The sequence below is a fragment of the Pleuronectes platessa genome, chromosome 13 (genome assembly GCF_947347685.1).
Source record: "Pleuronectes platessa chromosome 13, fPlePla1.1, whole genome shotgun sequence".
NCBI lineage: Eukaryota > Metazoa > Chordata > Actinopteri > Pleuronectiformes > Pleuronectidae > Pleuronectes > Pleuronectes platessa.
Window position 1 is genome coordinate 6990893 of NC_070638.1, and position 25162 is coordinate 7016054.

At 40.4% G+C, this 25162-nt stretch overlaps 4 protein-coding genes and 1 non-coding gene across 6 annotated transcripts; 2 read left to right on the forward strand and 3 right to left on the reverse strand.

The window, feature by feature from the left end:
* Positions 1 to 1448: 1448 nt before the first annotated feature.
* myl12.2 (myosin, light chain 12, genome duplicate 2) lies at positions 1449 to 3961 on the forward strand. The gene is made up of 4 exons (XM_053438347.1): positions 1449 to 1573; positions 2664 to 2874; positions 3133 to 3294; positions 3496 to 3961. Exons 2-4 carry the CDS (start codon positions 2691 to 2693, stop codon positions 3666 to 3668), a joined length of 519 nt encoding a protein of 172 aa, XP_053294322.1. The 5' UTR covers positions 1449 to 1573; positions 2664 to 2690; the 3' UTR covers positions 3669 to 3961.
* A 72-nt stretch (positions 3962 to 4033) lies between these two features.
* On the reverse strand, positions 4034 to 6961 carry bag1 (BCL2 associated athanogene 1). The gene is made up of 7 exons (XM_053438346.1): positions 6835 to 6961; positions 5733 to 5861; positions 5554 to 5636; positions 5358 to 5471; positions 5165 to 5272; positions 5010 to 5072; positions 4034 to 4919 (listed from the first exon to the last, which is right to left on the reverse strand). Exons 1-7 carry the CDS (start codon positions 6869 to 6871, stop codon positions 4830 to 4832), a joined length of 624 nt encoding a protein of 207 aa, XP_053294321.1. The 5' UTR covers positions 6872 to 6961; the 3' UTR covers positions 4034 to 4829.
* Positions 6962 to 7203: 242 nt separating this feature from the next.
* trnar-ucu (transfer RNA arginine (anticodon UCU)) lies at positions 7204 to 7295 on the forward strand. Its single transcript is given in 2 exon segments — positions 7204 to 7240; positions 7260 to 7295. It is a non-coding gene; the product is annotated as a tRNA-Arg (tRNA).
* A 2173-nt stretch (positions 7296 to 9468) lies between these two features.
* chmp5a (charged multivesicular body protein 5a) lies at positions 9469 to 12799 on the reverse strand. The gene is made up of 8 exons (XM_053438076.1): positions 12615 to 12799; positions 12283 to 12387; positions 12141 to 12187; positions 11398 to 11491; positions 11238 to 11309; positions 10583 to 10691; positions 10323 to 10438; positions 9469 to 9926 (listed from the first exon to the last, which is right to left on the reverse strand). Exons 1-8 carry the CDS (start codon positions 12681 to 12683, stop codon positions 9876 to 9878), a joined length of 663 nt encoding a protein of 220 aa, XP_053294051.1. The 5' UTR covers positions 12684 to 12799; the 3' UTR covers positions 9469 to 9875.
* Positions 12800 to 19338: 6539 nt separating this feature from the next.
* On the reverse strand, positions 19339 to 23461 carry LOC128454823 (uncharacterized). 2 transcript variants are annotated; one of them, XM_053438380.1, is made up of 7 exons: positions 23276 to 23461; positions 22624 to 22784; positions 21130 to 21209; positions 20558 to 20765; positions 20379 to 20414; positions 19778 to 19862; positions 19339 to 19664 (listed from the first exon to the last, which is right to left on the reverse strand). In XM_053438380.1, the coding sequence occupies exons 2-7, from the start codon at positions 22704 to 22706 to the stop codon at positions 19449 to 19451; spliced, it is 708 nt and encodes a 235-aa protein (XP_053294355.1). In that variant the 5' UTR covers positions 22707 to 22784; positions 23276 to 23461; the 3' UTR covers positions 19339 to 19448. The 2 variants fall into 2 exon arrangements, 1 of the variants encoding a protein (XP_053294355.1); XR_008341649.1 differs by lacking the exons at positions 20558 to 20765; positions 21130 to 21209; positions 22624 to 22784; positions 23276 to 23461 and adding an exon at positions 20493 to 20515.
* Between the last annotated feature and the right edge of the window lie 1701 nt (positions 23462 to 25162).

Consider the following 25162-nt stretch of genomic DNA (forward strand, 5'->3'; position numbering starts at 1 on the left):
AAGAAGAGCTGGATACTGTAAAGTGGTCAGTTTGCCTTAAGGGCACACAAATGAGATTTAGCTGTTTAAAGTCAAATGAAATATTAATTGAATGGATTAGCTCTTCTTCATTGACTACGTTTCACTGCAAATGACACATGCAAACTAAACTACATGAGCACAGAAGCTACAGCGATAACCTGTTAGTATAAAGGACAATAACACTCAATGTATTTAAATAACAAGAATAATTTAAAAAACAAATAGATAAATAGATAGGTTGAAATTAGGCCTCAAGCCTTAGTGGTTAGGAGCTTTAACATATGACTCCATTACATAACATTAAGCTAACAATCCTTATGTTTAAGAGACACACTTAATAAATCAAATAACCCTATATATACATGTCACTCACCACAAATGAGAACCCACCAATCCGCAGCAGTTGAGAATAAGAGAAATTGATGTTTTAATTCCAAAAGTGGCCAAAGCAGGTTGGGATCGAGGCAAAGCAGCCGGGTGAGGGGCAGTGGACAGGACGGCAGCCCACAGAACCAAAATAATGATGCCACTCGGCAGAATGCACAAGACACCGTCAGGACCTTTTAAGGCTGCGGCAGATTTAAATTTAGACCATGAGACCACGAGAAGGGTTCAGGCGAGTCTGAGGAGCCTCTCCCAAGCCTGGCCCTCTACCCCCGGGCTGCAGCCCCTCAGAAGGGGCGAGGGGGGCGGGGGGGGGGGGGGGGGGGGGTCTGGGGTGGCTTGTGGTAGATATATGGTAAAGGGCCACAGTTGCAGTTTAGTTAGGATGAGATGAATTGTCTCAAGGTAACTTCAGGGTTCATGCTTGGGCCTTAAGGTCAATTAACTGTATTTCACCACATGTACCCACCAGCCAACATTAATGTGACACATGAGTGTGAGCTCAAAACTCTGTATTATTATTATCACCTCGATTTACCTCAAGTTAACCTTTGTAAACATACTTGTTACAGACCAGTAATCACAAGTGTGCATTTATTATGTCGTTCACACACAACACACAAAAAAATAAATAAACTGAAGTTCTACTTCCTTCAATTTACACGTTTGTAAACTGTTTGTAAAGTAACTGCTGCCCCCTCGTGGTAGAACATGTAAACCACAGCATCTGTAGTTTTCAAAATATAAATAACCTCAATAAAAATAGCCAAAATATAGTTAACCAAAATATGAATAACTAAAAAAATATACAAATAACATACGAATCACCAAAATATGAATAACCAAATAATAGATAATAAAAATATAAATAATGAAAATATAGATAGGTGAAATATCCATAACAAAATTATGAATAGCCAAATATGAATAAAGATAACCAGAATTTCGTCAATTCGTGTGCTTTAACAAATAAACCTTATTTAAAAACAGCATATTCTCCTAGACAACTTGGAACATTCCAGTCTGATGGTATCTTCCGGGTCGCCTCTGATTGGTCGGTTCGGGGAACAGGAAATAAAACATTGCTGGTCGCTCCTCTTCTTTCTGTGGATGCTCCACTTCCTGTATCTTCGGCCTCTTTTGCAAATAACTCCTGTGTCTTTCTGAGGTTTGTGCTTTTATTCTTTATTTATCTACTGCTCGTTATCGCTTTATTCGTTAAGAGGAGGTTCGTGTACTTCCTGTATTTCCCGGTTAGCGCTCTGCTGTTATTTAGGTCAACATTGGGCTAAAGCTAGCTCCTAAATACAATGTTTGGACCAAGTTATTCACACCGTGGAGAATATATTTGTTATAGCGCAAATACAGATAACGATATTTTTGCACATTAGCAGCTATTTGATTGTTATATAAATTCTAGTTATTGTGGACGATTGACGTTAGCTTCAGTTGCTGTGATGCTACGATAACAACACACATTTCCTAATAGCAGATTTCTCCTCTAAAATCAAATCCCCATTAATATTAAAAAGTCACTTCTTCAACATCAACAGGAGAAACCCAGGTAGATGTTTCTCTCAGCAAATATTTAAGCATCAGACACACAGGAGACATAAAAATAACCAGTAACGCTCAATAAAACAATAAAGACTGAGACATGAGGCAATATAGTTAAGTCCCTTGTCTAATGTACGTTTGATTGAAAGGGACTCGTTTTAAACGGCCATCTAATGTCATTTATCAAGTGCAAAGTTTGGTTGAAGCGTTTATATGACAGATGTTAGGTTGAGAGACAGAGCCCTGTTAAATAACATAATAATAAGTGACCCAGAGTGATCAGATCACACAATCAGAAATTTTCCTCTTCAAATATCTCATCTAGTAAATCAGGAAGTTGCCTTTTTATAATACATACATTCTGTTGATAGATAAACTTCATCATTATATTGTTTAATATTCATCATGCAAATTCTATGACCTCTGTCTGGTAGTGCCGTAAATCCCATCTGTAGGGATGCTGACTAGCTTTGATGACGCTCGTCTCATGTTATTCAGTCAACAGCAGCTGCAGTGAGTGTTGACATCCAACCAGGGATCAGCACAATGTCCCATCAACAGTCTCAAACTGGACATGTGATCATTATTCCCGATAAACATGATAGTCCGCAGCTGTTGTTTACCATAACATTTATTGTTATCGAGATATATTTGACATATTCTTGAAATCACTGTGTCTTGATGTTATTTGTTTACCACAGGAGGGGGGGGATCCACCAGCTGCCAACATGTCAAGCAAAAGGGCCAAGGGGAAGAACACCAAGAAGCGTCCTCAGCGCGCCACCTCCAATGTGTTCGCCATGTTTGATCAGTCCCAGATACAGGAGTTCAAGGAGGCTTTCAACATGATCGACCAAAACAGGGACGGGTTTATTGACAAAGAAGACCTTCATGACATGCTGGCCTCATTAGGTAAACTCGACAATATAAAGTTTTTACACATATATAGACTGTGATGAGAATAATTGCAATAATTTAAATCTAAGAGCAAGAAGTTCAAGAAATAAATGTTTCTTTAAATAGTGGTTTTACACAAATTTGAGATAAAGCAATGAAAGGTTGGCAGAATAATCTGTTAGCAAATGTTTTTATATAGCTAGTAGTATTCTGGAAGTATTGTCAGTAGGTAAGAGACATTTTATTCAGTCTTCAACTCTTCCTTTCTCACAGGTAAGAACCCCACAGATGAATACCTGGAGACCATGATGATCGAGGCGCCAGGTCCAATCAACTTCACAATGTTTCTGACCATGTTCGGAGAGAAGCTGAACGGCACAGATCCTGAAGATGTGATCCGCAATGCTTTCGCCTGCTTCGATGAGGAAGGCACAGGTGATGTTAAGATCTGAGTGAGACAGGTCCCCCAGGTCCTGGTATCTTCAGAAGCTTGTGATTCTTGTAACGTATACTTGTACAACTTCTGAAGATGACCATAGTCGCATTAGTGAAATTGTTAAATGGCAACAGCAGTAACCTGGTGTCCATAACGCTCTATGTCTTCAACCTGTCTCATATTGGAATTCTTCCCTACAGGTGTGATCCAGGAGGAGTATCTGCGTGACCTGCTGACTACAATGGGCGACAGGTTTACAGATGAAGAAGTGGACGAGCTCTTACGTGAGGCCCCTATCGACAAGAAAGGCAACTTCAACTATGTTGCATTCACACGCATTTTAAAGCACGGTGCAAAGGACAAGGACGATTAGGGACAGAGGCTTCGCCGGATGAGGTTTACTCTCTACATGCTGCGTGTTGTTAAAGAGTCACCACATGTTAGAACAGCTATATCAGTTAGTCTGGCTCATGACAAGGCTTCACTGTGCTGTAGACTTCTGAAGGTAATTTGCTTAAGCTGCTTTTTGGACCAAAACCCTGGACCAACCCTTCTCTTAAAGCTCATTTGCACTTATGTGAAAAGACCACTAAGGGTCCATGTAAGCTAGTTTAAGATGTATGTGAAGACCCCATGGATAAAGCTGGAAATAAACTGTTACTGTAACTGGTTTGGTTTTACTGATAATGTTTGCATTCTGTCGATTAAATTGGGTTGCGACATCAAACACAAATGCTCTTTTCATATTTCAAAAAGTTTTTATTTTTTAAAACAAAGGAAAACTGTGTGTCCTTCTGAAATGGTTAAGAGCAAATGAAACGCCACAGTTCACACACATGAACACTCACTGCAATAAACAAATGCTAGTTTGGTACTGACTCATGAGGTAATGGAACAGTGAATACATAATCTGTGGCCAAATGTGTGTGGACAGTGCTGTGGTCTGGGGCTACACCTTATTTTCTTTATTCATCTTACTTTACCTGGAACACAGGGTGTAAAGGCCCAAATCTTGTGTCTGAAGTTGGAGAAATTATCTTGAGCCAAGTTCCCAAATTGTACAGAAAGGCCTCCTACGAACAGTGCAGGCTGTGACCCGAGGAAACTAAATCATTTTGGATTCCGAGTCTCATTTTACTTGGTCGTCCACAAACTGCCATACAAAAAATGATCATGTTCTCTCCTTGTTTCACATTTTCTGGTGAATCTTTCATTTTGCTGACATCATTATGGATAATTGAATAGGTATAGAGCAGTGATCACAAGTTTCAGATGCATTAAAAGGATCCACACTATTTAATTTCCCACAATTCAAAGCACCTCTGAGTGCCTGTGTTTATAATATCTCCGAGAGATGAATCCGTGAATCCCTGTCGTTAACCGGCCTCCTTTGGTTCCCAGGAGCGTCTGTGATGAGGGATTTCACTTCACACCAAGAATAAATAAACAAGGGTCTGCTCCGCACTCGAAGCTTTCTGTACACGTCTCAGTTGCTCACAGAGCAACGTAAAGCAGACGAGGGAGGCTTGTTGCGCTAATCTGCCAGGGCAAGGTTTTTCGACTGGAGCTTTGTCAGGTGATCTGATATACAGGCCTCGATCTTGTCACACTGGGCCAGGAAATCCTATCGACAGACAACGATAACAGTCAGTAAAAGAATTCCATTATTCTGAACTGTTTTATAAATCACATCATTTTGATAAAAAAGGATTACCTGCACTGTCTTTATAAGTCCCTTCTTCTTCATTTTGCAGTCATTGAAGTTTTCTGGGAGGCTCTGTTAGAAGAGAAGCAATACTAGGTTTGCTATCTGACACATTAATAAAACATGCCCAGAAAGAATAAAACACTTAAATCACAATAGAGTACCATGGCATCTATCTGCTCCAGAATCTTCATGAACTGCTCAGCTGCTATTTTCACTCTGTTGTCTAGTTTCCCCAGAGCCTCTGCCTGCAGGTCTTTGGCCAGGAAGCCCTGGATAAAACAGAGAGAAATTAAAACATAGAAAAGGGCAGAGCAGGTAAAAATTCCAAATTAAAAACCACAAATAAATCCGTACATTCTTGAGTCCAGTTAACTCCCCGTCTACTTTCTCCAGCTTTTTAGCCGTTAGTTCCACAGACTTCTCAATGTCCTTCAGCTTCTTCAGTTCTGCTTCTTCCTCAGGACTATTCTGTTTGGAGGTTATTGAGAGTTTGTTATCTGATCCCATATTTAGTCACCCATCGGAAACTTTACAAATGTAAACACTTTACCCGCTTTCCAATCATCATGAGCTTGCAGCCGCCTTTTATCCCGTAGGTGGATAAACTTTCCTCCATGTCCTTCAGCGATTTCCCTGCCACAATGAAGAAGGCGAGGTTAGAGCGGTAGAACAAACAATATGAACATTACAGCTTGTTTGGATCAGAATCAGAAGAGATCTTGAATCTACCTTTGAAAATGAGTTTCTGTGAAGCCGCTGGGACTCCGGTGGTTTGAACGAGAGCATCTGACAAGTCTTTGACAGTCGGACCATTCCCTTCGTCAGGAACAGTTAATGTGATGCTGTGCTTAATTGACCCTGAAGTAGGACGATGAAGAAAAGACAAAAGCTGTTATTCATCTTAACATCATCATGGAATAAAGTGCATGACTTGGTTATAAGTGGAACTATTCAGACGCATTCATTCAACAGCAGTGAACAATGCTTTATTTCATTTGAAGAGCCTAAAGGTAACTTAGCAAATGTTACCTGCTCTACAAATTATCTTATATATATTAAGCACTCAGTCAATACAATACTATTACAAAACTAAACAAGTAAACAATTCCCATATTGAATATTTAACTAAATCCAAAGCCAGATACAATCATATTTACACATTATCTTCAAGAACATGTAACGTCAACTGTGAGCAAAACAAGCAAATTAAAATAAAATGGCATCTTAAGATTCAACATTTAGAGGTTAAAATGTTTATGGGACGGCTATGCAGTTTTATTTAAATGGTTGGACGAGTTGGACCTTGTTATATACAGTCTGTGGCTGGAGCCTCTTGGAAGGATAACACACTTGTATATTTTAGCACTGTTTCTTAACTGAAGGCCACAGGACTGAGTCATTTTCGTTGAGTTGAGTCTCAAAAAATGAAATCATTTTTAGAGGCAGGCTGAACATCTCCAGCTAAATCGTCAGACTTCCTTGATCGATATAAACACGAGTACGTACATCTGACAGACCTCAGATCTGTCTTCACACCTAAAAAAAACCATAATAACATGACATTTATCGTGAAAATTGTTGATATCGTCTATAAAATATTTGTTAGTGTTTGACCATATTAAACCCTGGATCAAATATTATACACTGTGTCAGTAAGGTACCAGCTACAGTACGTTAGCTTCAGTACGTTAGCTACAGGATGCTAGCTACAGTACGCTAGCTACAGTACGCTAGCTAACCGGTTCCTAGCTACACGACCGGTGCTTTTTTTAGAAAACCTACATTTTAATTCCTTGCCAACATGCAACAGGTTTTAAAAACCATTATTTACCGTTTGCAACAGTGACCGTGATGGTTGGCTGTGACATGTTTCTTCCTGGAGTCCTTTGCACACATCAAAATGAAATCACAAAGCTAAATGCTGCTGCTGCTGCTGGACACTGGCTACTTCCGGCGGCACACCGGAAACAGTTCCCGTGGCGCTTTGATTTTTTTTATAATACAAACTTTCAAATAAAAAGATAAACGCGTATTAAACTGATTGTGGGAACTTATTGATACTAAACAAATATATAAAAGAATCATTTCTAAACATATGCTTTTGTTTGTTTTATAGATTTATCAAGTGGTCAAACTTGGATATGGAATCACGTTCAGATTGTTGACGTTGAATGTGTATTATTTTTCCCATCGACCATATGGCTCTGTGGCGCAATGGATAGCGCGTTGGACTTCTAGGCAAGCTCATGTGCAGCGATTCAAAGGTTGTGGGTTCGAGTCCCACCAGAGTCGGCTTCTTTTGAGATGAAGACGAAATGGATCAAAGTTAAAGTTCCCCTGGAGTCTTCTAATCACATCCTATGATCCAAATATTTTGCGCTCAAGATTGCGCGTTAAACCAATGTAACTTGTTATAGGAACAGTCACTACTGAGCAGCAGCGCCCCCTGCAGACCTCTGATGATTCAGTGGACCTTGTCTTCCCACTCAATGAATCCGAAGCGACCGAGCCCAAACCACCGCAAACTAAGAAAAAACATGTAAATAGAAAATGTGCAAATTAAAGAAACAGCTTTAATCAATTTGACTGCTAAAAGTCACAATGCATGCAAATATAGTAACACGCTGCGAACAAGTTTCCAGGGGACCTAAAAAAAAGTGATGAAGCTGCCTGAAGTTCTACGCTTTGAGAAGATACATCACCACTGACGAGTAGCAGTGTTCACTAACGTCACAAAGTGTTGAACTACAGACTTTTTTTCGCCGCATGTGTCGTCAAATTGATGAAGTTGTTTGCTTAATTCACAGTGCTTTGGGCTCTCTCGGCTACAGGAGTGGATATTACCCATGATCCCCGGCTTTCCTGAACTAGAACAGATTTAACAAATCCACCAAACTCTCTCTAGAAGTCTTCATATATTAAAGGTTTCCTGACATCTAACTCTTTTGAACTGATCCGCAGTTCAGCCTTTCTCCTCAACACGCTGGGCCTGATTCTGACACTCAACACTGTCAGTTCCACAGGAGATCATACCCACTCACCAAAGTGACATACACACATGTTCAGGGTAAGGAGTGGAAACAAAAATAGCTCAATTCCTGTACATTTTGTGTCAGTGTATCAGCTTCAAACCAATTTCGAAGCTGATATTTTAAGGTAAAAATGTTTTTGCTTTAATGTGAGAGTTTTAGACAGAGGCAGACTGGCTGTGTCCATGTTCCCAGTCTTTAAGCTAAACTAAATACTGTATTAAATGGACAGATATAAGTGTTATCAATTCTATCATCTAACTCTCAGAGAGAAAGCAAATAAGACGTGTTTCCAAAATTGTCTAACTAATGCTTTCATCATAGTAATATTGCTGTTTAAATTCTTCTAAAACTTCAAATAAAATCTTAAATATGGTAAATGATTTGAAAAGAAGTACTCCAGCTTGTTTTCCGGCAGCCTGGGCAAAACTTTGTTGGGGAAATGTGTATGTGTGGGCGGCTCAATAGCAGCCTTCACCTCCGCTTTAGCCTTAAGCCAGATCCTCTGTAACCCGTTACAAATAATAATTAACCACAACATGTTGATAGTAATCCAACTTCTAATTAAAGATTTGTATTCTTCATTTTCTTGGCCAGTAGCGTAAATGTCAAGGTCTGCAAGTAGAGTTAAATCCACAGAAAAAGGAATCCACAGAGAAAGAACAATAATAAGATAATTACCAATGAATCATTAATTCAAGGTTGCTGTAAAACACATAATTTATTTCGCAGGTTTCAGATAGCCTTAAGCTATTTGGAACAGATGAGTGGGAATCATCTTCTCCACAAACAACACACAGAACCAAAAATAAATTAACACTAGAGTAATACCGCAGATGACTGAAAAGTCAAGTGTTAGGGGCTGAAGGGCAGATAAGGAGAATAACACGTTTTTCGAAAAAAGGCCACATGCTAGCACAGTAGTAGTAACAACACAAAACCCAAAAACTTCAAAATCGGAGTGTTTCAGGTCAAATGGTTTTTTGTATGTTCAGGGGAAACTGCTTATAGTGATCAACCATCTATATGGATCAAAAAGGTCTGGGGCAGAACCTCTCCTCTACAAATGCTTACAGTGTTCATTTAGGGAAGGGGTGTCCAAACATCAGCCTGCGGGCCATCTGCGGCCCGCCATCCATTTTAAATTGGCCCGCCTCAAAAAAAAAAAAAAAAACTTTTTATTTTTTTATTTTCAAACTAACAATTTAATAGTACTTTAATGGCACTTACTTATAGCGCTTTGTAGTTTAGCTCTAATTTTGAATATATTGTACTTTCTTGATTCATGTTGTTCTGGGTTTGTACTCTTGAATGCACTTATTGTAAGTTGCTTTGGATAAAAGCATCAGCTAAATGAAAGGTAATGTGATGGACTATGGCCCACTGTACTGCAGCTGTCCCTCAGAACGCAGCCCCCCCCCCCCCCCCCCCCCAACTGTCAACAGTCCGCTCCAGGGATGGGGGGCGTAGCGCCGTGAGTGGCCCGGACCTTCGTATTTTTTTCAATATGTGGCCCTCGGGATAAAAAGTTTGGACACCCCTGATTTAGGGTCTTTTCATGTTTGGACAGTTTCCAGCCGCTCTGTCAGCGGAGCAGCCGAGTCAGTGTGTACGTGTGTGTGTGTGCGCTCACATACACAATAGTGCAATGTTACCTTTCCCTCAAGTTCCGGGTTTATCATACAGAAGCTACGCAATTCTGTTATAGAAATCAACCGCTTATAGTGATACGTTTTCCCCAGGACAAACGTGATCACTATTAGCCATTTCCACTGTATTTAGTGTTACTCTGCATATAAAAGTGTTTTCAGGTGAAGTGCAGTCGTTTCAACCCGCTCCCGGTTTATGTGGCAGGAATCTGTGGGAGGCCGAACTCATCCACCAACACTCCGTCCTGGAAAACAAAAGAAGAATTAATGACACACCTCTAAATATATCTATGTATTTCAGGTGTTATGATTCATTTGACTGGTTCGTGGTCGACAGGGCAAAGATTCAGTCAGACCGTATCAGAGCTATTAAACAAACCACACTAATAATCTACATTCTAAGCCTTTTGCTGTACAAACAATTACTTTACATTAAAAACAATATCCATAGATAGGGTAATAAAATAATTTTACATAGGTATAAGCAGTCAAAAAAACTGATTAATTGATTTTACGATAGAAGTAAAGTTTTCACATATGTCTGTTTGTTTTACAGCCGGATTACACACAAACTACAGATTCCCACCACACTTGGATTTGTAATCACTTCCTTATCTTTGTTTTCTGACTAGTGATCGTACCTTGTTTGTCTTGCTGTCACTGGGGATTCCCTCAGGGATCGACGGAGCAGCCGAAGCCTCATCCAGGTAGGAGTTGTCATCATCCAGCAGCAGCTCATCACCCAGCGCGTCCAGCTCTGAAACCACAGACACACAGTCACAGTAGATATGCGGACTCTTTAACACAAAATACTGCCACTTCAAAACCCGTGAATAATTGTCTCTGAGGGAAGGTGTTCAAGTAAATACAAAGAGAATGTGTCAGACAGAGTCGGGTCTACCTGCTTCCAGATCCTCCTCGTCTATCTCTGGAGTGCCGTAGTTGCGGCTCAGGGCCTCTTGGACCTCGTTGGCATCTTCCATCATGTCCCCCAGTTGATCCTGTAAATCCTGTAAGTCCAAAAACACGTCATCACGTTTAGTAACAGATACTTCACAACAGGAGTAAAAAGACATTCACTTTTGGATTGCCTGAAGACTTTGTTACACATCACCAGGAATAAATAATAATCTAACAGACATAGAAATGGACAAAACCTGGAAAATCTGCACATGGAAGAATGTCTTCAGCCTTCTAATCCTTTTAATGTTAAAATCCGACAGCATTGGACTGAAGTGGGACAAAGGACACTGTACGTTTTCTTTTCCACACTGTGGCAAACAGTTTAAGTGTTAGAAAATTAAATTACACAAAACTTCTACAAAAAAATCTATTTCTTTTTAGCATAAATATCTAATAGAGGTGATCCTAATATAAAAAATGCCCTCTCACTGTTGTATACGTACTGACAAACCTTTCTGCTTGTACAAAAAGAGAAAACATGACTTGATTGTTAGATTCCTGATTTTGTCCATAACCATCAATATAATGACTGCCGAGAAGTTTCAGGAGCAGTGCAGTGTTTAACTGTGGAGATGAACATGTGACAAACTTACATCAATCTGATCCACTTTGACGTCCTTGTAAGCCCTCTTCATTTCCTTTGCACCGATCTTCATGGCCTCCACCTGCAAACAGAAGCAATGACAGGATCATGAGTTACCAGCTGGTTTTATAAGTGGGACCCCTAAACCAATCACAGCGTGTGGCTCTTACTGTATTTTTAGTGTCCTTTAGGGTCTGGATCGTGTAGTTCGCCTGCTCCATGTTGAAAGACTGCTGAGCCAGCTGCTCCCTCTGACCTTCATACCTGTACAATATATATATATAGACAATGAATAAGCTAAAGTTTTGATAAGTGAGTCTTCATTTCATTCATCTATTATGCCAAACTATCACTGGGTCCATCGTCTTGAATAGTGAGAATCTGCCTTTTCTTGACTTAAAAGAAAAATGATTTTCGGGGTTTTGGACAAAACAAGACAACGGATTACATTCACCTGAAGTCTAGGAAGATGTGGCAGGATTTATTTCCTAGTGATGGTCGATAGTCATTCTGATGAAGGCCAGTATGCTGCAATGTGCCGGCTCCATATTTCCTTCATCTTTGCCATTCGTGAGCCATACTAAGGAAGGCCTTTTAATTTGTCCACAGCAAAGGTGCCTTTCCTTATTTCCTTTATTGTATCATAATTGAGAAAATAATTTGAACATTCATCTCTCTCTATATATATAACCGTGATATATTTAAAATCTGATACCAATATAATGGTTAATTTGTTTGTATAAAAAATGTTTTTCCAATTTCGGTTTTTCAAAGATTTGTAAGTGATGGAGCATTATATATTCAAAAAACAGATCAGCTTGTGATCTCTGATGTTTGTAGTGTAGCATGTTGATCCACATCGGCCAACATACATGACATAAACATCTGTAGTTATTGTCTGTGAAGGACTCACATTCTCTTCTGCTTCAGCACTCTCAGCGCCTTCTGTTTCACCATGTTCTGGATTTAAAAAAGGAATAAACTCAGGTCCTGGTCTGCCATGATTGAAAAAAACAACAATTACACTGTGTCTCTTCTAATTCCTGGTGTGTCACCTTGGAGGGCCCATCTCTCATCTTCTTCATCTGATCCTTGTACTTGAGGAGCTCAGCGTCCAGTCGGCCAATCTTCTTCTCCATGGACTCGGACCTGGCGTCCACCTGACACAGGATCAGAGGATCAGAGGACAAATGATTTCCTGCCTCGACACAGTGTTGTTATAAAAAAACACTCTGCCTCTGTTTGAGCTGTGTTTGTGTGCGATGGAGGGAGACAGAGAACAGAATGGCTGAGGACGGAATGATCATTATTTGTGGGGGGGTTGAACGATGCTCGCTCGGTTTAAGTCCCATAAAAACCCATAAACAACAACAACAGCAGAACTCACAGTGCCAATACATTCCGACAGGTTGGGAGGAGGTGCATTCGGTTTCCCGCGTCCAAATATTCGGTTCATTTTCCCTGCCTTGACTCAACTCTGGGCTTTTCCCTTTATCTTTTAAAAACACAATAAACAACCAGACGCTCCAGGATCTCTCCCATAGAAGACACCCGGAAGTAACGGTTCCGACGGGAAGGGCTACCATTGGTCGGCGTAAACAGTCGCGGCCAATTGAGGGGGGGTTTAGACTCCCGCCTCCGTGTGGCGAGCAGAGGAACAGCAGCTGTGGTAACACACCATTGTCTCCGTGGAAACGTCCGTCAGCTGCAGCCTTTGTTGAACCTGCAGAAACACACAGCGAATCTATTTATGATTTTATATAAGAAGATGAATTTAGACTGGTTATATCATCTGTTCCCATATGCATCACTCTGATGGCCAGTTCATCTATCATGTTATACCAAAAACCACAACAACAACAACATCAATAACAGCAATAACAGTAATAGCAATAATAATAATTATTATTATAATCATCATCATCTTTATCATCAAGATGTTAATAATGGAACCCATTAAAATGATTCTATACAACTACTATAACGTCCACTGTATCTACAATTCATAGCAGTAACTTCCTTTAAATCAAAGTTAAACACCTACTTTTATCATATTGCATTCCCTGATTTAACTATATTTAACTATTGTAATGGATGGTCTTGCTTACATTTAAATGTTTCGATTCATGTAATCATTCTATTATAACTCTCTTACATGCATTTGTGTTATTTTATGTATTCTTGATTGTGTGTCCTTTATTCTAATTATAATGATAATAGCAATTATTATATTTTGTTGAAAATACATGACAGATATACATACGCACTATGTTATACGTAACATCCAATGTTTTCATATACAGTACCTTAATGTACTACCCATTTATTATTCATTACTGATCCACTTCCACTCATTGGCAGCTGCATCACTTCTTCACCTGTTTACATCTTCACATGAGAGTCTTTTTGGCTGAATGTATGATGTTCTTGTTCTGAGCACCATAGGTACACATATAATAAGGCACCAATTCTGAGATGTAAATTCAAATTGCTACTTTGATATTCTATTCTGTTTCACAAAATAGACTGATTTGATTTATAAAGGGAATTAATGTTTCTTCCCGCAAATTCTTGACTTTGAAGTGTGTAGAACAACAACTGCTTGAATCTCTGACAGAAAACCTTTAAAAAAAGATTGAAAAGTGAATAAAATGAATCCTGTTCAAATACTTATATAAGTATTATATAAATATAGTATCAGGATATTATACGTATAGTATAAGTATAGTTAAAATTCTCCCTGCTCTTTAATTAATGCATAGCCCATTCCAGCATTTAACTCACGTCTTTATATCTCATCAACATCTATTACCAACATTGATAACAATATTATAATCAAACAGCTTAAATAACTAATTTAATAATTTCTCATGAACTGGCAAAAAACTATCAAATATGATATCAAATAACTTATTATGCTTTAATTGAGCCATAAGTTACCAATTACTTTTTGTAAAGGCCTCCTATTTTTTTATTTTTTTTTTAAGTGTCAGAGATTAATTGCCTCATAATAATTATAAAGACATAACACTAATACACTTACTATGAATAAACTGTGACCTGCCTGTGACAGCTTCTCTTTTGAACAATGAAGCCTACTGAAGCCTTATTGGACGGCTTGTATGAAATGGCTTGCTGATACAAATTCGTCTTCGACAGACAAAGACAGAGAGCAGGAAGCCAATCAGTAATCTTGGCCATAATGGCTGATGGGGCTCATCAGTGCTTACATAGAAAGACTGACTTAAATGGCCCCTCAGAGCTCAGAGAATATCTGAACACCATTAGTCCTGTTCTTCCTGCTGGGAAGAGAGGTGTATCTCCCACGAGCTGCTGACAAATTACCACCACAGACGAAAACACAGCACGTCTTTATAATAAATACAATAAAAACAACATTGCACACTGCAGCACTGGAAAAAAGATTGAATGTCATGAGGGAGAAGCTCCGAGGACAACAAACAATATTCTATACCAACAGGGCCAGAATGTTTCCCAGTTACAACTGCGCTTTGACCCCCCGCTTTTTCACAAATATGTTATAAATATATCAAATTCTTCAATATGGAAGGAAGTCCCCCTGATAAACTAGATTTAAATTCAAGATCTGAATCAGTTCCTTACACATTATTAAAAAATAAAAGTCCATGAAGTATTCTCTGGAAAATCAACAAAAATATGAAATGCTGGAAAAATTGGTTGAGCAGTTTTTGCATATAGACACGAGAAGAACACATCATTTCCTTGGAGGTTATTAAACTGCATGTAGATCTTTAATCTCCACTTACGCATCCCATAATTAGCATGTGTGTGTGTGTGTGTGTGTGTGTGTGTGCATGTGTGTGTGTGCGTGAGTGTGTGCGCGTGTCAGATGGGCGTGGTCAGTGTGATGGGTGGGCCCTCAGATGAGATGATAGTATTATTATTGTATTGTTGTCATAATTAATATATAGATTTGACCAAATGTAAAAAAGTTAAGAAACATTGTTGAATAGTAGCAAACTAAATGAATCACACTGATTTGTTTCACTCCAACACTGTGTTAATTGATCAATGAATCCTGTGTGTATATTCAGAAAGACAGAGGTAGATGTTACTATACTAGTTATTTTTATTCAAAAAGTTTAACATATTTACAACACATCATTAGATCATTTCAAATATGTACAAAGGGGGACAGGGGAGGGGTTTGTTTTGAGGAGTAGAAAAAGGGTGAGGGCGGGGGCTTCTCCACCTCTTCTCTCTCCTCCAGCTCATCTCGGCCTCCTCCTTTCTGTAGCTCAGTCCCATAGTTGGAGTTTTCTCCTGCTGCAGTTTCGTTTCCTTTCGGCCCTGAAGCAAGCACCTTCTCGTTCTCCTTCTCCATGTTGACCTCCACCTCACTGCTCACTTGTGCAGACTTGCTTCCAGAATTTTAGCCTTGGCCTGACAGTCAGTGAGCTCGGCCAAGCAGTCAACATAGGCCCTGAGGCGAGCATGCCCTTTCTCTACCTCCTTCGTTATGACAACATCTTTGTCTTTCAGCTGGTTTTCCAGCTGCTCCACCTTCTCCGTCAGGGCCTGAATCTCATTCTCCTTCTCCGTCTCCATCTCCCTCTCGGTCTCAGTCTCAATCTTAATCTCCCTCTCCTTCTCCTTCTCCTTCTCCTCCTCCTTCTCCTTCTCCACCGCCATCTTTATGATATCATCTCTGTCTTTAAGATGGTTTTCCAGCCGCCACACCTCCTCCTTAAGAATCAAAATGTTCCTGTTGGCTCGGAGGATTTCGACATTGTAGATCGTCACAAGTTTCTCCTTCTCCTTGTCCTTCTCCTTGTCCTTGTACTTCTCCTTCTCTTTCTCCTTCTCTTTCTCTTTCTCCTTCTCCTTCTCTTTCTCTTTCTCTTTCTCCTTCTCTTTCTCCTTCTCCTTCTCCTTCTCTTTCTCCTTCTCCTTCTCCACCTCCACCTCCACCTCCACCTCCACCTCACTGCTACATCCTGTATCAGGCTGGTGTGGCTCCTGGTGCAGCCTTGCTTCCATCAGCTTAACCTTGGCCTGACAGTCAGTTAGCTCAGCAAGGCAGTCGAGATAGGCCCTGAGGCGAGCGCGCCTTTTCTTCACCTCCTTCGCTATGACAACATCTTTCTCTTTCAGCTGGTTTTCCAGCTGCTCCACCTTCTCCGTCAGGGCCTGGATCTCATTCTCCTTCTCGGTCTCGGTCTCAATCTCCTTCCTCTTCCTCTTCTCCTTCTCCTTCTCCTTCTCTTTCTCCTTCTCTTTCTCCTTCTCCTTCTCCTTCTCCACCGCCATCTTTATGAACTCATCTCTGTCTTGAAGCTGCCACACCTCATCCTTAAGAGCATTGATCTTCCTGTAGGCTGTGAGGAGTTCGTCATTGAGGATCTTCAGAATATCTGGTTTCTCCATGGTTCACCACAGAGAGTAGATGTATCTTTTGAAGAAGCTGTTGGATGAGTTGATGCACTGTTTTCCGAAGAAGTTTCTGCTCTTGTCTGGAACTTGAAGTCAAAAGGCTTTATGTCTGCAGGTGACAGGATGAAATAGTGTGTAAGATTTAGGTGAATTTGATCAATCAAACATTCAATATAAAACAATTGACACAGATAGAGAGACACCCGCAGAGAGAATGAGAGAGAGAGAGAGAGAGACCGACTGGCTGGTTTAAGCGAGAGATTGAGATTGAGAGAGAGAGAGAGAGAGAGAGTGAGAGAGAGAGAGAGAGAGAGAGAGAGAGAGAGAGAGAGAGAGAGAGAGAGAGAGAGAGAGTGAGAGAGAGAGAGACTCCCCTCCTGCTACGTGTGTATCTGGTTGCCATGGAAACTCAACTGAATGCAACTGCTCTCTCCTCACTGGGAAGAGAGAAATCTAAACTCTGAGTGCACCACTCAAATAACTATAATTCAGAAACTATAAGTCCTATCTGTGAAATAAAGACATCGGGAGAATTCCAAGACTTTGCCGGACACACAGATATATTTGAAATTTGTGAGAGTAAAAAAATGGGACCGTGTGAGCAAGTTATGCAAGTTGATGCTCCTTCCAGAAAAGTTTTCTCTGAAATAACATTAGACCCAATAGAGAGGGATTGTTTTTTTCCTTAAAGCAGCTACACACCTCATGTAATGTGCTCCTAGCATTAACTTAAGCTTCCGTCAACTTGTCCTTCAACACATTCAAACTACACATTAACCAAACAATCACCAGTAAATTTTTTGGGGAAATAAAACTTCCCTCATCAATCACCATGGCACCAAGCCCCTTTGATTTGAATTTGAATCTGAATTTGATTGGCAGTGATGGAAGCTGTTGTTTTTTTACTTTATCTTAAATACTAAAGTTAAACACCAAGGTTCATCTTCCCAATGTTACAAAACACATCGTTTGGTAGAATAAGATGTGAAATGGGAACATTTCCTGGTGCTACAGGTGTTTTGTCCACAATGCCTCGCTCTGCCTGGCCTCGGCGAGCTAACGCTACTTAGCATCACGTTAACACATATCACTCATTAAGATAAGCAGCAGAAAACACAAAAGAAGCCAGCAACAATATTTTCACATTTGTCATAAAAGCAACAGAAAACCGCACATTATCAACATGTAACAGCAGAAGCTTCATATTATACAGTGGTTTCATTTCAAACTTGAATAATGAGCCTGAATTGTATTGGTTAGCATGCTGGGTAAATACAGAGAGAGGGTGAGACATGACTTACCTCAGTCAAGGTCAGAGTGCAATAGCAGCTGTCTTAAAATTTAACAGTATTTAAAGCAATCAACAGCCAATCAGAGGTCTCCTATCAAAATACCAACTTTGATGCTGTTCATCAAAGCATCAAAGGAGGTATTGAGAGAGTGTCCCTGTCAATCAAAATAATCTTCTATTTCAAATCTTAGCATCTGGTTGCTATGGTGATATAACTACCTACTGATGAGGAAGTTTTGCGATCATTTATTTCTGTAAATAAAAACAGGACGTTTCATTTTGGTGGACTTTTAATTGCGTCATTCTTGCAGCATCTGATCTTTAATTTTTTTAATGGCTCCTGTCTTATCACCTTCTTGTCTTAGTATTTATATATATATATATATACAATATATATTTACATATATGTTTATATACATTAACATATGCATGTAATAAATGAAACAAAATACATTGTTCATTTCGTCGTGTAACTCTTAGCCGCAGTATTTCATCACAAACGAACATGTGAACATTATACAACCCAGGGTTAGGTTTAGATATAATCACATATGATTAACTGGATATGAAATGACTTCTACAAGAGGATATGACATTTTGATCATTTTGCGCAGCCCTAGTTTTCATTGAAATGCTTGTTCTCTCACATGAAAATACTTTGTTCTTTAAAATGCACAACAATGTTTGTCAGTAGGACTTCCTGATATCTTCCTCAACGATGAATGGACACACATTCTGTTCATCCACCGACTGCCCTACCTTACACATGGCATGACAGTATGATTTTGAAGGTCGGATTTCAAAAACATCTCAGAGTTAATTTTTACTGTTTTAGATTCTTAGTACTGGAGATTCTTAACATCTTTCTGTCTAAAGTTGATTTTAGGTCTATTTAAGAAGACGTGTACTGTTTGTAGTGATCTATTAATGCAAAATGCAACAAATTGGTAGCTAACATGGTCTATCAATGAGGCCTAACTGGTTTGACCGCTATAGAGGCTGTTGGAATATATGAACTTCATTTGTTTGGTTAATCTTTATAGTTATTTCTAGTTTCTTGGTAGTTGTTTGTTCTGCCTTAAAAGATATAAAACAAGCACGACGATTTCCATGACTTTTATAACTTCGGACGACAAGAAATAGCAAATAACGATTCAAAGGGAGCAAACAACATGGAACCTCGAACAAACACAGGAGAAATGATACATGTAAAATGATTTAGAACAGTCAATTATATTAATGATTAGATAATAAGATATAACAAATACGATTCTTAGTTTCAAAATGTATTCAAAGGAGAGACGTTTAAATGTGCAAGAGTATTGACATTGACAAATGTGACAACTGAAACAATAACATTTGTATTGGAAGCTATCAAATCTGCACCATCAGCCAATGTAGTCATCCTTATAAATCCTAAACATCTCATTTAATTCAATTCAAAAATATATCAGGTAGCACTATTTTGACATGTGACCATCAAATACTACAAATTGCAGCACTGACTGAGCTTTCTCATAGGTTTGACCCAATAGTTAAGTCTCTGGGCTTCAGAAGAGAGTTTCCCTTTAAGTGCCACAATAAGAATCCTTTTCCAACAGGTTGGACATCTCCATCCACGACAGGTCCCACTGCACCTCCGTCACATCCAACTTGGTGGCAGGAAGCACCCCTGCTGGAACTTCCTGTTTGGAAACAGGCCAGCAGCTCCAAGTGCAGAACTTCTGGTACCTTCAAGAAAATACAACAAGCAGTGAATCATTTACTTCACCACCTGTTGGGCTTGTCGTTCATGCAGTAGAAAGTAGGAAGTCAAGACGGATGAAGATTTTATAAATACTAACCTGTAGTGACAAACGAGCCAAACAGTCAAAGGAATGACGATCAGAAGTAGAACCCCACATGAAGCAATGATCCATTTCCAGGAACCTGATCAAGACGACATAATACTTGTTTAAATAAATAAAACTGTTATAATAACAACAACAATTGGATTTCCAATCAACTTGGCAGACAGATGTAGTAAGTGTCAGGAAAGGGCCCACTGTATTTTGGTATTAAGCCGATCCAGTCATTTTTTTAACTCTTTCTTTAACATTGTGCTTTTAAAACGTTTTCCTAGGGAATAATTCTTGGACCTTAATGAAAAAAATCTGCCGTATGTAGAGGACTGATATCTATGTGTGTGTGAAATTTGGTGCAGCTTGATTGTATTTAAGGGGACTGCTGGGCCTTGTTGAATATGCGCTCTACTGAGTCCCATTGTAGTTTCTTTCATCTCATTAGATCCTGAGGGATCTTCCTGATGAAATTAGACCTTGATGAAAAGACAGAGCAGGAGGAGAACCAGACAACCAAAAGGCTTCACTCAATAATGGAAAATGTGTTGATTAATATTGAGTATTTCCTCCAAAATAAGTAGATGTATATGAATAAGAAAAATACCAGTGGAGGCTGGAGTCTCCTCTGATGTGAAGTTTCCTAAAAGAAACAACAGTTGATATGTGACACTGATCCACTTCTATAGAACACACAGCAGAGTGATGATGTTCAGCTGACCTCTGTCCGGTCTCACTGATAACTAGCTCTCTGGACTCTGCAGCTGTCTGTCGTGGGACGCACACCTGTAGAAGCCTTCATCTTCCCGTGTCACATTCTTAAGAGTCATCTTTATGACTCGGTCTGAACCGGACGAACTGTTAGAGTCAATCAATGCTCCGTTTTTAAAGAAGCTGGTTTGTTTGTGTTTGCCGCTCTGATGCTGATAACACAAGGTGACATCGTCATCCGTAAACACAGGGGAGGCTTGGGTCTTCAGAATTATGTCGCCATCTGTGGAAGAAAAATAGAAGGCAAGATTGAACTCCTACTTCTTTTAGCCCCTAAGGATGCTGAATTTTTGCGGGCGCAAACATTCAGCATCCTTAGGGGCTAAGCCCCCCCCTTTCTTTCAACCCTAGAAACGCCCCTGGTCCCACCCTCACTAAACTCTCGCAATTAACCCAGACAGGCAGAGCCTCGATTAGCAGAGGACACGGGGGACGAGTCCCATCGCTCAGCGGGGCCACGTCACCCCACATGCACCGTCACAGGCCGGTAGAGGGAGAAGAGCTCTGCAGGTTGGTTCTGTAGGTAAAGTTTCGCACCAAGAATATTTAAGGTTGCATTTTTAGGTCAGTATCAGAATAGTTCTTACACAAGCAGTGGATGTTCTCAACCTGCCTGTTTGGAAGGGGCTGTTTGGGCCGGTGCTGATGCTGGTTGCACGTTATCTTGCTGAAATTGAGAAAGAAAGAATGACCCTCAGGAATTGAGCTGTGGCAAGAAAAGTCCGACGAACACAAAGAACAGTTCACCTGTTTACTCAACGTTCAGTGAATCTCAAACTGGAGTATCAGTTTTCATAAAGTAACAAACACAATCTTCAGAGTTTTCAAAATAAAAGCTCTGTAATTCAGCTCGATATAAAGTATTTTAGCAACAAAATTAAGAATGTGCTTTTATTTTGTGGACAAATTGCTTAAGATAATGATTCTGTGAATGGTGTCGCCATGAGGGAGATCAGCATCTGCGACACACACGAACGCTCAGGTCAGTTTGATGTTGTTAAATAAAAAAAATTCATAATTATCAAAAGGATCTGGCAGAGCAGAAGATAAGTTCATCTCGGTCCACAGACTGAGGCACGCTGCCCAAGCCCCTCTGACCGCAAGGCGCTGTTTATACTGTTTATACTGAACCTACTGTGTGTGCTAATCACATCAAATTCAAAACTGCACATGTCAAGTGTGAAGCCTAAGACACGTGTTCCAAATACACACAGACTTCTGGAATCATCAGCTGAATACAATTGGAGTTGAAATTATATATTTTACTATCAGCTCTGGAAATCCAGAACAGAAAAGTTGAACCTCTGCACTAAAAAAAATACCCAGGGCTGTTTCAGCAGATACTGAGAATCACCGCCCCAGGTTGTATTAGCTGCTGTTTGCCTCCCACACTGAGCAGCATTCAGTTGTGGTGTACTTTATAGACAGGGCATGCGAGTGCAATAGACAAATGGCCACATTCATACGTCAGGGGCTGCATTATGACCGATGGACAAAGAAATGCGCTGAAGGCAGGGGTGGACTGGGACAAAAATTCAGCCCTGGCATTGTCTGTCCAGACCAGCCCACTACATTATCAGCGGACACCACATAGAAGTCCACAAATCTCGCGGCGTCTTCTCTCATGCATACTACTGTTACCACCTAGCTCAAAGATGGCAACAAGAAGGGAGGCCACACACAAACCTCTCATGCCAAAAGTAAATGTATTTAACTCCAAATCAAGATAGCTCTAACTACGTAGTGGGATGTGTCAAATATGTTACGCGTCAGTGGTGTAAACAGTGTTTGGATGTGTGAAAATAAGGTGTGATGTATGTTGTAAGGTGCAGAAGCAAAGAAAAACAAAGGCTGAGGGCCCCATGCCCCTGGAAGCAGCCTTTAGATCTGCAGCTGAAGCCCAGCCCAAAAGGGCAGGCCCAGGGTGACGCCCCTGCCAGCTCTACCTGTGTCTGGAAAACAACTCCTCAGGCTCTCACATGTCAAGTGGTCAACCTGAGAAGGACATGGATACATTATAATGTCTCTAATCATCACAAATTAAGTATGATTTCATAAAACATAAAACATGATAAACTCACCAGACTAGAGGAGACTCAACAGACAAACTTTGGTACAGTGAAGGCAGAGAGTGGAGGCAGACAGAGAGCAAGTCATCGAACATGGACAGAGGGGGAACAACTCCTCAGGCGCTCACATGTCAAGTGGTCAACCGGAGAAGGACATGGATACATTATAATGTCTGAAAAATAAAGAAAATGTTTTCCTCTGTCCTGAACCTAGAGTTGAGAACTTTTTGGATGTGTGTTTCTTTTAAAACCTTTTGAAAATTATTATAATTATGAAGTATGAATTTATACATTCAAAAATACATGATAAACTTACAATTCTAACAGTGGTCCCAAATGTCCACATATAAAACAAAGGGAGAACGACTCCTCAAATATATCACAACAATCTGTAATAATTGATAATTTAGTGTACATGATCACACCATTAAGGATCAACACATAAGCACTCTCATCTCTATTTACAGCTCAGAAAGTTTACTGATGCTATGGCAACAGTAAACGACGTTAGTAGCTCTTAGCTAGCTTAGCTAAATCATCTGAACAATAATAACCCATAATATCACAATTCGGCATATTAAAACCAAATCAAAAACGTTTTCTACTCTGTTTTGGACATGTCTCAAAAATGTAGCCTAGCCAGCCCCAGGCCAACGTTCCTTACCATGTCTGCCTCCACTCGCTCATCATTGTCGAGTCCTCCTCGCTCGTCTCCCGGCGCACCTGCTGCTGCTGGGCTGGTGAACCCGGCACCAAATAGGTCCGTCAGTTTGGCACATGTAGCAGCCTCCACCTCCAGAGACTTCAGCTTTTTTTCCCGATGCTTCTCAGCGCCACCCGGGCGTTTTTTACTCTTAATATCCATTTTAAGTTTCTGTCTCAGCAGCAGCCCGTCCCGCGACTCCCCCCCCCAAAATGGAATGAGGTCCCGCCCCACCCTGGTTTGTGTTGTGATTGACAGCACTGTCCGGGCTCTCTGAGCCTGTCAGCCCATGACTGATTGACAATGACAAACAATAGACCAATAATATGTGTCGATGCTGGCAACACACTGCTAGCCCTCTGTAGCCAATTGGCCGGCCCAATTGGAGGGAATTTAGAGAGGAAGAAGAGAAAAACAAAAAAAAAACATAGCGGACCAGACCGGCCCACATTGGGTCAACGGCCCACCGGGACGATGCCCGGTATGCCAGATGGCCAGTCCACCCCTGTATACAATCTGTGTCTCCATCATCAGAATGTTCTGATCACACACCTGGGCAACAATAGATCTGGAAAATCCAAAATCATCGAGAGCCACAGCTGCAGCAGCTTCACCTGAAGCTCCTCCCACATGAAGCCGCTGCAAACTGCGCCGCAAGGCCACCAACACAACCCCCCCCCCCCCCCCCCCCCCCTCACCATGGAAACCTGGTCTGTGATGTTATTCCATATTTTCTCCTCTTCAGGCGTTGATGAGTGTGAAACAAAGGACGGAAGAGAAAAGAGTCAGTCTCACATTTTCTTTGGTGATTTATCGTGATCACCAGCTTTATTGGGACTTCTGACATTCAGAGCTATAAGATACATACAAATATAAATACAGCGTATAGCGGATACAATGAGTTTACACAGCAGCAGCACATTATACACACGTGGTGCTCGGACCTGGGCTAAGTGCAGCTGCTCGTGAACAGTGGAGGCAAAGCATGAAACCAATAGAAATAGAGAGTGCTACAATAACCTTCAGCAGTAAGTTTACACAAGCAAATACTTTAAGATTCTTAAGGAAAGAAATAATAATCACGAAAATAGATCTGGTCGATTGCTGATGTTTTGGAGCGAGCTATCAGAGTTAAGACACCAAGGATAAGGCACAAAAACACATCTTCTGCTATAACGACAGCTTTGGGCAGGTTATATATATATATATATATGGTCAGTTCAATATCAATAAATCAAACCCTCAAAGGATTGGGATTTAATTTGATGAAGTGGATTTGATGAAAAGCTCCAATAACAACATCAAATCAAATTACTTGTCACAAGAGGTGAATCACAGCGCAATAAACAGTGGCTCCAGCCAGGAGAACTGAAATGAATTCCATGTATACCACGGAAAAAGAAAAATGTTCCTTATCTGGATTCATTCACCGATTGTTAGTTAGAATAATTAACTAATTTATTCCTCATCAGTGCAGGCGCTGTCAAACACATAAAGCTGAGGAGCCCATGCATTGCTATTTAAATTAACTGCTTAATATCACATTTCAGGCTGTCGATTCCACAATAGAATACAAAATAAAAAAACCCGGAGAGAAAAATGTTATTTTCATGATTGGTGTGTTGTTATCTTGTTGCCTTGGAGCCCTCGGCCCAGCTTTCACACGTACTAGTGGTTTCAGACAAGGTGAGAACACGGCAGGTCGACATCACCGTGTGTCTCCTGGATGTGACGTAGCCTCGAGGCAGAGATGGTTAGAAGGTGAGGAGCAGTGTCGGCTGTAAGAACCGATGCTTCCTGCACAGAAAACAGTGGACGCAGATGATTCCACGTGTCGTCAAGGTGAAA